This window comes from Cheilinus undulatus, linkage group 19 (assembly GCF_018320785.1).
Source record: "Cheilinus undulatus linkage group 19, ASM1832078v1, whole genome shotgun sequence".
Lineage (NCBI taxonomy): Eukaryota > Metazoa > Chordata > Actinopteri > Labriformes > Labridae > Cheilinus > Cheilinus undulatus.
This window is the reverse complement of record NC_054883.1, coordinates 23,951,253-23,963,819: the sequence shown is the minus strand read 5'-3', so window position 1 is coordinate 23,963,819 and position 12,567 is coordinate 23,951,253. Positions and strand designations below refer to the sequence as shown.

Here is a 12,567-nt window from a genome sequence, read left to right as displayed (position 1 = left end):
TGAAATACAAATTGATTTTACATCCAATCTGTCTTCACAGCTACCCCGTACCAATACCCCAAAGCCGGAGCTCTTAAATGAAGCTTGAAGTAAAAGAACATAGTTTTCCATAAAAGAGCATTTATTGCTTTTCTTTAAAATCCTCATGGCAGATCACCTCCATCTTTCCAAGTCCTCAGTCATAACTTACCTCTCTAAACAGCATCACAACACAAACATCTGCAAGAAGAGGGAACACAGCCACCTTTATTGAAGCACACAGGAACTCCCAAGACAGTGTCACCAGTGAGCAACTGTGGATAACACATTGCAATATTTGACATTTTAGCTCAGGTTTAGGTTGACTTTTAAGGTGGAATTTGCAGGATGCTGTCTGTTTTAAGCCCCATGTGTATACACTACATTCAGACCCCCTTTTTTGTATTTTGTTATGTTGCAGCCTGGTGCTATAGTTGTATAAATTCATCATAAACTTTGCAAAGTTTATGATGATTGGATTGTAAGGATTTAATATTTAATATTTCAGATTAAATATTTTAAAAATGCAATTCAGTTTGTATAGGTATGTGTATATAAGCATAAATTTGATAAAGGAAATAAAATCTGTAATGAATTTCCAATTTTGATAATAGCAAATTAGGAAATTTTAGGGGAAGGGACGGGATTAAATAAGTGTGTACTTCCTCCCACTCCTTTTTGGATATATTACATGTGACATTTGCATTGCACTGCATTTTTTATTAATTTTTTTTTTATTTTGACTAAGCATTATTTTCTTTCTTTTTGAATGACCACTTTGCACTCTGTTTTACATATTCAAAATAATTTTCTAATCTAATCTAAATTAATTTTTATTCTCATTTGTCTACTCTCAGTACCCCGTCATAATAAAGTGAGAAAAGAAGTTTAGACATATTTGCAAACTTATTAAAAGTAAAAAACTGAAAGATCCAACTGACTGAAGTATTCAGACTCTTTGTGTCAACACTAGAAATGTAGCTCAGGTTCCTCCCATTTCTCTGGATCTTTGCTGAGATGTTTCTACATCTTTATTGAAGTCTACCTATGGTAAATTAATTGATTGGACATGATTTACAAAGGCAAACACCTCTCTATAGAAGGCCTCACAGCTGACAATGATGTCAGAGCAAAAACCAAGCCATGAGGTCAAATGAACTGCAGAGCTGCAGAGCTCAGAGCCAGGATTGTTGACAGGCACAGATCTGGGAAGTGTTCAAAACATTTCTGCTGCACTGAAGGTGCAACTCTTGAAGCTGGGTGCTCGCTGCTTGGCCAGACAGAGCAATCAGGGGAGAAGGGCCTTAGTAAGAGATGTGACAAGATGGGACAAAGTCTCAGAAGGACAGCCATCACTGCAGTCCTCCACTGATCTGTGTTAGTAGTAGAGTGGCTAGATGGAATCTTCTCCTCGATGCAAAAAACTACAAAAGTAAATGAAAGCTTGGCTTTCATGTGTTTAGTGCTGAGGATCGACTGCATCAAGTCATTGTGCCATAAATCATATCAGTGAAGCTTTTTAACAACTTGTGAATGTGCTATGATCTTCAAACTCCTTTATTATGATGTTGAAAATATTCTCAAAACAGTCAGTAATATCAGAAATGACACAGTTCATATTTGCTCACTTGAGGACAGGGATTGTGCTCCTGTGCCAAAAACATGACAGGAGGAGTGAACAACATGCAGCTGTGTTCCTCTTTTCTCTCCATGCCATTAACAAATCATAGCCTCCAATATTGTTCTTCGTATAAATATTATTTCTTAAAAGGGTGCGTTATAAATTATACAAATAAAGTCATCTTTTATAACATGAAAGTACTGAAGAGAAACATTTAAATCAGTGGTTCTCAGCTGGCTGGGCATGAGGACCCACCTCCACCTCCTTATGAGCTATCGCAACTTCAACATATTCAACCACTTAAAAGTTTTCAATAAAAATGTTACAGTTTGGACCATAAATGGAACAGGAGAGACAGGACAAAATAGATGTTCTGTAAAGCACATCTTCACAGAAAGACAAGTATGCATTTTATTTTACTCCGTTTCTTCCCGAGATGGCATTGAAATTTGGCAATTTCCCAAGGAATGTCCAAATTATCTTGGGAAAACCAGCTTTGTTATCCAAGAAAAGAAGATAAATATGTTGAAATCTTGAGAAAAAGACTGAAATTTTCTTGCCATAATAAGAAAACCTAAATTGTGTAGATGTTCTGTATGTCCACTTATAGCTGTTATACATCATAAACTTTTTGCTGTATATTTTTTTTGGCACAAATTTCCAACCCTCTTGAAACAGCTTCCCGACCTACTTTTGGGTCCTGACCCTTCAGTTGAGAACCACTGATTTAAATGATGGATTGTAAAATGGTATGAGCCCAACCTCTTCCCCAAACTTAGGTTTATGTGATCAGCACAATCACGTCTGGTCACTGAAAGGTCCTGTAAGACAAAAGCAGCCACGATAACGCTGATAACTCCTCAGTTTTCCCTCTGCCTCCTTGGATCTTCATCTCTTTACTTCATATCATTGATAGTTTCAAAAATATGGCACTAGCCAACATTATTAAGACTAAACAGGTGACTTGTCTGGCTTAAACTAATCAGAGTATTTCCAGAACTTCAGAGCGAATCAGCAAATGTTCTCCCTCTGTGAGTAACACATGTGAAAGTTTAACGCTCAACAATGTCCAGACCTTCTTTCCTGGACTTCTCCTGATAAAACAGCCCAAGATAACTGCATAACCAAAGCCTATCATTATCCACAGGACAGAATAGGTAACCTGAGCAGGTGTGAAACAGCCTGCCAAACAGATCTTCTCAGATCTCTGGATGGAAGCACTGGTGTAGATAATGAAGTGGCTCAGCAGACGCTGAAGATGGAGGAAAGCTTTGGACCAAACTGGTCCTCTGAGCAGAAACCAGATCAGGTGTGACAGCAGTGACTTTGGTTTGGCGTGAAACATGCAGGATTAGCGTCATTCATGGTGGCCCAGTAAAACAGCCGTCCAGTAGCTGGCCTTCCTGTCACTTGGTGTGTGACAATCCAGGCTGATTAAACCCAACACCTGTACAGCGCCTCAGGGAGGGTTTAAGTGGTGCTGAATGGCAGGGCTGACCTCTGTAGGGTCCTGGTTTGGTATTTACTGTGCAGGACAGACAGAGGCTGCCTGAATGAAGGACCATGTCATCCAATGAACTATGTGAAGGCCTCAGAGGATAGCATCCCCCTTTTCTTGATCTGGATCTTGTTTCTAATTAGCCTTTCTTGTCAAATCCAACATAAGTAGAGTAGAGGACTAGAGCAAGAGATTGAGTCTTAGAGCTGTGCCAGAACTTTGTTATTTTGGACTCAGCTATTTGATCCAAACATGCTCGACTATAGCTGTTTTCCACAATACTCCTGAAAATCTCCCATCATTTTTTGGGTGAGTTGCAGTCAAGAATACACATAGCATTTTTTGCTCTGACTTGATCCAAAACTTTTCTTGCTGTTTTCATCTGTTGTGAATTCTTCCTCTGCACATTTTGTTGATATTGAAATGACTTCAAATCACATCCTGTAGCACCAATATCAAGGAAAAAGTCATGGTCACTGTTGGATTCTGTCACTTTGTCTGCAATCTTGATTCCCTTAGCTTCTATTTTTGTCATGTCCTACTTCCTGTCCTACTTCAGGTTAAAAGCAGAGCAGCTTGGAGCCTGTTAAGCCCTTAAATTCAAGGCAGTGCAGCACGATTTGTCCTTAATGTGCAATTGCAGTTATACTGGACAATATTGCCATTGGCAAATGGGATTAGTATATAATACATAATCAATGAAATGCAGAGAATAATGATAGTTTTGATGGTTGTATTTCTCGACTCAAAACAAGCAAATATTCAGAGGCATAAAAATACAAAACCAGAAATTTTTACAGAACTGCTTTAAAAGTAAGTTTTTTTCTTTTTTTTTTAATAAAAATGCTTCTAAAAAGTGCAATAGTTGCATTTTTGTTATCTTGAAGGCCTTTCTGCAGGGATTTTTGTCAACCGTTTAAGTACTTCTCCATTCAACAAAACCCTGCAGTTTTTTGTTATGGCTCAATTGCTATTAGATTACTTGTGCAGCACTTATCCAGAGCCTTAGCATGATGTGGAAAGTATTCTGCAGAAATCACAGTTACACTAAGTGGCAGTTTTGCCTTTATATCAAAGCTACATTTAGTTGGACATATTTACAGTATCAGCCAATGAACACGTATCACTAGCTCTGTGGATGCATGATGTTATTGGCATGTCATATGTATGACCAATGTACTGGCTGTAGATATCTATGGATATGAATATTTCTGCAAAAGTTTTTATTAGTTATCCACATTCCTTTCCTAGAACTGTGGCTAAATTTTTCATTAAAACTTTAAAATATGTTATTTCAAGCACTGTGACAGGATCGTCTCAGTAAACCACCCTAAAAACAGCTGTTTAACCTGAGCTTTTCTCTGGAAAGGATTTTTAGTTATTTCCGCTTATTTTGGGTAAGTATGAGTAAAAACATCAGCCTTGTCTTTAAACAATACTAACTTAGATTTTTTTTCCTTTCCAATATCCAAACAAAATTCCCTAATTTTAAAAGAAAGCACCTGAAATTTCTGTGAAAATCCTTAGGCATATTTCTAAAGTATCCCATAGATAGTACCTCAAAATTTACTTAGAGTCCTCAAATCTTTCAGGATATCTTTATCATAAAGTTTTAATATTCCAATAAAAATTACAACTAATAAACAAGCAGGCTGCAACATTAGAAAATAGAAAAAAATCATTCAGCTGAAGAGTCATTTTAATACTTTTCCCAATGATTTTACAGGTAACAATGCTTTAACGTGGAACAAAGGAGAATTGAATGACAAAATGTTTTGTCTCTGACATTTGGAGCCTTTGCAGAGAACGGCCTTTTGAAATATAATACTATAAAAGTCAGTGTCTGAAATCAAAGCATGCTCCCAGTTTGTTGACAGACCCTCTGTAATGTCAGGCCTTGGTTGTTTTTAATGTCGGTCATCCATCTCATGATGGTGTTATTCTTGCCGCTCACCTCATCAACACCCAGCTGAGAGTCAGACGACTCCACCCGTGCTTAACCCCTCAGGCTGGACGGACGAGCTTGTTTTTGAAATGTAAAGACGAATAACAGTCTTCTACACCTCCCTGTTTCCATCTTTCCACCTATCAATCCATCACCCCGAGATATTTTCTCTTTAAATACTGATTCAACCTCGGGTTTCACACTGATGTCTGCTTGTGCAGCTTTTTTAGGACGCTTGCAGTGGAGAAAGTTCCCACTAGATGGTGGCAGAACCATTTGAAGTCGGGTCGTCTCAGCAGGGTTAGAACATTTCACTGCAATTAGGCATATCCTCTCTCTTGTCCACATGGTAAAGTGTCCTTCGGCTTCCCTCCATGAGCATCTGATATCGTGTGATCTGTACAGACACAGTGACAGTGAGGAATGTCTCTTCAGGTCCTTCTATTACGATCCTTTAGGGCCTTTTAAGAGTCCCAGGTGTTTCCAGCTCTGCGACATGCATCCTGGCCCTCAGAAATCCTCTGAAATGGAAAGATGGATCCTTCCTCAGATTGGGGAATATGCGCTCATTCCCCCTTGGATTCAACAAAAGGCCGACGACTGATATTACGGCTCGGCATACCTTCTTCATGTCCCTTGTCTTTTCTTTAGTCTGCCATTCTAATCACACAGTCTTATGACTAAACCGTGCTCTCTGAACACTGAACTGATTTAGCATGGGTCAGTTCACTTGGCATGAGCTCAGTGGCTGTAAGCTTCGGTCCCCTGTTCAAATCGGCCTGCTGGAGAGATTTTGTGGTCACTGCTCGTGGCGCCGCTGCCCTTCTCTGCTGCTCCTCTTAACCCATTTAATTGAAATATGCAAAAGTTTGAATAGCGCTGAACTCAGATTTCATCAGGTTTTTCACCCATCTTTTATGCACATGCAAAGCTCATGCAAACGACGCAAGAATCTGGCGCTCACATGGGCGCTGGCGTGACATACTGGCAAGATTTGGAATTTGTCTCCCAGATCCCCTGTCGTTGGAAAATCAATCCTTTCTTTAGTGCTGTTTGATGAATGCACCACATTTTGTACATCTCAATCCAGAAGAAAAATACTCTCTCTCTCTGATATCCTCTTAGCAGCTTGCTAACCTGCTCGCTCAGGCATCCTCTGGACTCTATTGTCTCAGATGCTTTTTCCACAAGACTCCATCTGGGGTCTGAGGGCCCCAGAGGTGAGTTCACATCACCGTTTATGTCAGACAGGCGTGGTAGCATTTTGCTATGTGGGCTGCTTTGGCAGGTTTATGTATTTGTACACACATGTGGTGCAAAACGCCAGAAAATGCTTACTTCTCTGCAGCTGTCATTGTGGGGGCCGAGTGAGAAATTCTTTACAGAAAACGCACTTGTAACAAATTTCCAGACCACTTTGGCTCATCGGGATGGACATGAAGTCAGCGCAATTCAAATATGCGCATCCTACGCCACCCAGCCATCGATGGGGGTCTCAGTGAACTGGAAGCTTGAAGGTGTGACTCCGTGTCCAGCCCTGGCTTGGTTAAGTGACCTTATCAACATGGGAGAAACATAATGCTTATCTCACAGCGAGTGTTTATTCTGAGTGTTTTCTTCCAGTGTAGCAGCACCCTGAGGCGCTACAGTTTAGCTAACAGGGTTAAACTGAGTCACACACATGGGAGCTGACATATTACGGATCATTAAGCTGTGGACTGTGAAGAACTGGATGCAGAACAGTGATTGTTTTCCATGCTCTTTGTCAGATAAAGCAGTCATGGTGGTGTCGGGGTTTAAGGCCTTTTTGACTGGACTTTTAACAGGAGGATTATTGGTCACTACATTGAGAGGAGTTAGCGGTTTGGTTTATGTGGCAGAAGGCCTCTAATGAGATCCGAAACATATCCAGGTTTTAGCTTCCTGATGAAGGTGCCGTGCGTGTCACAATGTTTGTCCTGATGTAATTGCAAAAAAGTGACTTGTGGGCTCCAGTTTCTTCTTTGGATTTTCCTGTGAGACAGATCCCCTGACACACCTTTTGCACGTTACTGGTCCTTCCTGTGAGCATCAACCTCCACTTTAAGAGACTCCCTCTTCGTCGTTACCTGTGTATTTGTATAGGTTAACAATATACGATATTAGGGATGCATTGTTGGACTTTTGCAGATATCTGATATGCCAATATGCCAAAATTTCCATACTCATTTTAGTTGGTACCAATATATTCACACCTTTTCCACTGTAAAAAAAAAAAAACAAGTGTTCTCAGTGCAAAAAAGGCTTAGTCATACAGAGCTGAGGGAGTAGTGGGGAAGTTCACAGTATGGTAATTGTTTTACACTTGGAGCTTGATTCAAAATGTTCATGGATCAAGGGCGGTCTCCTTAAGTATGTTGCACCCTAGGCAACTGCTTTGACCAGATGGCACACTTGCATATCTTGCAAATACACATTTTTTTTCTCCAAACTGTTTTTATTGTTTTTTTAAACATGCACAAGAATATATAGCAACGTTTGCACAAGTTTGTCCATACTCTTAAAACACACAGTTGTCAGATTTTCCACAAAATTAAACAAAAACAAACGGTAAAATAAAAAAAGTAAAAAGATAGCACATCTAAAATATATGAGAAAACTGATAATGAAATATAAACATATTCAATTTACATGAGTTATAACATTAAGAAAAAAAATACATAATAGTAATAAATTTAAAAAACAAGTAAAGTGTGTCCTTGTTCCATGCTACACCTAAAGAACCCAACTAACTTGTGTTCATATCTTTGAGGTCAATGTATATTCTGCTGATAAGGTTGAAATCTCTAAATCTGCCTATTTGAGATGTTTGAGGTGATCAGAGATTATCTTGTATGACATGTTTATTTTTTCACATCTAATTTTAACGTACTGCTTTGCATATGCTGTCAGTTGTTTGATTAAAAATTGATGATGAAAGTTAATACAGTATTTTTATGTTGTTGTGTATTAAATATGCGTCAACACCTCTGGGTTCAGTTGCTGTAGTTAACTTGTAGGGAACACAGATACCAATATCAGTATCGGTCATCGGTGCCGACACCATGGCTAAGTACATGTACTCATAAAACACTGCAGTTACTGTACTTGGTATCATTTTAAATTATGATGTGAGTAGTCAATGTTGGAGTCACGTCTGCAGTTTAAGGATATTTTAACATGAATGAAGATCACAAACCACTTTCAAATAAGTTTTAAGAACAGTTAAGTTGTCATTAAGTACTCACAATTGTACTCAGTCTGAACAAATGTGGTATTGGTGCATTCCTATTGTCATACAATAAGCTGGTAGGATTTTGCCTGTTTTTTGCGTTCAATGTTGCAGTGACTTTTTTTTTCACTTCTTTTTTTCTCTACAACAAAGTAGGATTTTAGTCAGAAACATTATCACAACATGAAACAAATGTGAAGAGTTTGAATTTCCAGATTTAACTCAGTTTTCAAAAATGACATAAAAAGACTCAGACCTTGGTGCTAATGATTTAAAAGTTAATAGAGCCATGTCTTCACTCAAGATCTGCCAGTTTGATTTTGAAGTCATAAATAAAAAAATAAAAATTGAGTCATTTGGTCTAAAACAGGTGATATCTGAGTCCAGTCAAATTTAAACTAGTCTAAGCTCCTCATATTTATTGATCCAGAGTCCTAAGTCTGCTTCCTTCAGTGGTGGTACTTGCTTACATCATGCTGTTTTCCAAAGAACTGCTTTGTGTTTTCTTCTTGTTGCTGTAAGTTTTTATCTTACACTCCTGTGTGCAGAGGCAGACTTCAATGAACCACAGGTTTTCGTGTTTGTCTTCCTGCTCCTGCTCTATCTGCCTTTCCAGATGAGCGCCGTTATTTACGAAGCGCTGCTTTTCCACGCCTGTTTGATTTCTCACAGGTCTGATGCATTTGCTTTGCTCACTTACCCTTAGCCGATAAAGCTCCCCTCATTTCCGCTGCAGGATGAATAAAAGTGTGGGATAGCTGCGTGTCTCTCTACATATGTGTATAAACGGGCTGCAGGTGAGGCTGCGTTGGCCCGTGCACAAAGCAGGATGTTCAGCAGCTTAGGGAAAAAGTGTCGGGTTGTAAACACCCAGAGTCACACACTCTCAGTGAGTCATTCTCTGTCAATCGTTGGCTCACCTACACACAATCACATATAGGTGCGAATATGGTTGATGTTCATTTCCATGGCTACAGGCTGCTAACACACACTCACAACACAGGATCTGACTGACACACACGTGCATGCGGCCATCCTGCCATTTGACAAGTAGCCTCTAAAATCTTGTTCTCTTGCAGGGCTCCATGGCATAAAGCCCGTCCTCACATTCAGCCGGTCCCTGCGGAGAAGCTACCGAGGAGCTGCTCTGACGCCCCGCTGCCATTTTCCACAGCCTGAGGGGAACCAGGAAGCAGCCGGCAGGAGCCATGCCTGCCCTGGCCACTGGAGCCGGCCACGAGCCAGGTACAGAGCCTCCAGCCAAGAACACAACCTGAAATACAAAACCAGTAAAATGCACTCGTAAATATGAGACTTCCAGCAAATATTACAGAAGTTTTCTGCTACTTTAATAGACACTTTTATCTCTATAATCAATTTATTTTGTTGCATACATAATTTTAGACTCAAGTTCCAGATAAGAGACAGGACATAACATGGAAAAATGACACACAAAAGCAGAATGTATTCATAACAAATCATAAAAACAGCTTAGAAAGTATTGATTCCTTCTGCAGCAAGCGTCATGCATCTTTAGAAACTTCTTGAAATCTCAGCCTGATTGTATTTGAACACTGATATGTGCTCACATTGTTTAAATATCAACTGTACCTGCCTTTTAGTTTGCACCCATAGATCTGTTTATCTTAAAAAATGAGTGGTCAGGCATAAAACTGGTGAGTTCCTATCTCGAGGCAGCTTAAATGAACTGTTCCTTTAACCACCTTAAACCTGGTCCAAAGGCTGTTGTGCAGTACGATATTTCCAGGACACATCAGAAAGATTGACATACAGTACTGTGCAGAACTTTTTGGCATGTTTGGGCCAAAACTGAGGCTGAGTAGAGTGTAGATATGGCAAGTAAGCCACCTGAGGGTACCATCGGTCAGGATAGAGGATTGACACAACCCCAGTTGGGCTCTGGATGTCTTTGCATATTATGAGGGGCTTAGGAAAGTAATCTGTGGAAAGAATAACAAAATCCACAACTTCAGGGCAGAGTAAAGGATTGGATGTGGTGAGTAAGCACAGCATAGAGCACTGGTTCCTGACCTGGGGTCCAGGACCTCCCAGGGGGGTGCCAAAGATCTTAAGGGGGGCGCGAGGTTTTGCCTGCTCTGGGGTTGCCGAAATTAGATTTGCAAATATTGGTTGAAACCATCATAAAGCAGATTTTAATTAGTTTATACAAAAGTATTTTGATAAGAAAAGCATGCGTAGGCCTTTTATAGGGTTTTATCAGTGAAACAATTAGAATCTGTGTTGATTTTTGACGGCAGTGTGTCACTTTTTCTTCACCCTTGGGTCCTTGGGGGGCTTCGCTTTTCTTAGGTACATGTAGGGGGGGCTCCAAGAGAAAATGGTTGGGAAACAATGGCATAAGGTACTGTCTGGGCAGGTAATAGTGTTACCACGAGCCCATGCTGTAGATGTCCATAGGGCCCAAAAACCACCAGTGGTGTCTGGGCGTATAACCAGTGGTCGTATCGGAAACAATATTTAAGTAGTTTGGATATTAATCTTACTAGTTAAGATCATCTTTATGTCTCTGTGGTGTAGCCAGACAATGACACAACTTTACTTACAATTTAACTGGTTTCAACGTAGGGTTTAGTGTGCACTTTATGCCAGAACTTCAGACAGAATTTACGCATAACTGGTGCAACAGCTCAGCACAACAGCACATTTGGTTCATTCATTTTATTGGACGTTTTCCAGCGTTTTCCAGCTTTGCATGGGCTTTCGCTAACTTAACACAGGCTACCGTGGGCTGTAGTTAACACCATTAAAACAATTTTGCTGTCTTCATCGATACATGAAAGTTTGGTTCTCTTGAAGACAGGCACGCTCACACTTGACAGACACAGGCAGCTTGATGTGCACACTGTCTCTTGGGCTCTCTCCAAATCACAATAGGACTTCCAGTGAACTCTACAGGCTACTGGGAGTTACTGACAGGCCTCAGAAGTGATACTGACAGTTCGATGCGTTCGCTGACATCGAGGAGAACTTAACTAAATATGTTGACAACTAAGAATGTAATGCAGTCTCTTAAGATGCAGTTAAAAACCAGCCCAAAGTATAACCCACCCTAGCCTATTTTTACCTACACAATCTGTCATAAAACCACCCAATCTGATTTCAGACAGACAATTCTGTGAAAAAAAAACATTTGCATCATATGGATAAGTGTTTTGAGAAGAGGACAATTCTGCTGTGGTCACATTGTCTCAAAACTTACTATAGGCCACAATGAGCATATTGATTTTCAGATATGTGCTAAAGCTAATCTTCTTTACCAAATTGCATTGCTGGTGTGACAGCTTGCATTGACTAGCCACAAGAAAAAATGAAATAATTATGTGCAAATTAATGGTACACAAACAAGTATTTTTAGTTTGTGATGGCCTTCACTTGGTTAAAATTTACAAAAAACAACTTAATGCTTTACAAGACCAAAGTTTTGGAGGCATCGGTAAAAAATACCATTAACCAGAGTATATTCTCTTTAATTCAAATAAAATAACACAAGTCTGGTCCATATTTATCTTCAAAATAAAACTCAATATCTGGTACTTATTTAACCAGTTTAACAGGAATTTTAAAGCACAGAATACTTTCTAAAGCTTTTAGCATTTAGTCTTTTAGGCTTAAGTATTACCAGTTGTGTCTTTGTTAAGTGTTACTAAATAAAAGCATTTAGTAATCACGAGTGCAGAGGAAGATTCGTGCAAGCACTGAGTGCTTTAGAAGTGTATCCACCACTCTAGGCAGAACACAGATTGTTTTTCAGATAAGGAATGATCAGAACCAGAACCAGCTTTATCGCCTAGAAGATCTGCACACAAGATAATTTGTTTTAGTGTTGTCGGTGGAATAAAAGAGTAGAACAGTGAAATAGTGAGAGTAACACTAGTTGCTCTGTTTTTGACTGGCCTCTAATAGACTTTATTGAAGGTAAAATTTTAAACGTTGAAAGAAATCACATAATTTCCCCATTCTTTCTGTCTCTACTTGTTGAAAAGAAAGCCTTTCCAGGTACTGATGATGTAATTTACAGTTTACAGAGACAGAAATCACAATAATGTCAAATGTGTGAACATTCTCCTTCATTCTCTCTGCTTGGTTCCAAGGTGTGTGTGCATGTGTGTGGATGAGAGTTTGGATAAGGAGTACGTCAAGCTTGTCAGCACCGAGACAGCTGCCAGAAATCACCAGCTCTCCCCTCAGGAACC

At 39.6% G+C, this 12,567-nt stretch overlaps 1 protein-coding gene across 3 annotated transcripts in view; it reads left to right on the top strand.

Annotated features, from left to right (window-relative positions):
* mpp7a (membrane palmitoylated protein 7a) overlaps positions 1-12,567 on the top strand; it is a 242,472-nt gene that overhangs the window by 59,731 nt on the left and 170,174 nt on the right. For all 3 annotated transcript variants that reach the window (XM_041814353.1, XM_041814354.1, XM_041814355.1), the window contains one exon: positions 9,412-9,577. In XM_041814353.1, coding sequence (XP_041670287.1) covers positions 9,541-9,577 — 37 coding nt within the window. In that variant the 5' untranslated portion in view covers positions 9,412-9,540. The remainder of the gene's footprint in view (positions 1-9,411; positions 9,578-12,567) is intronic.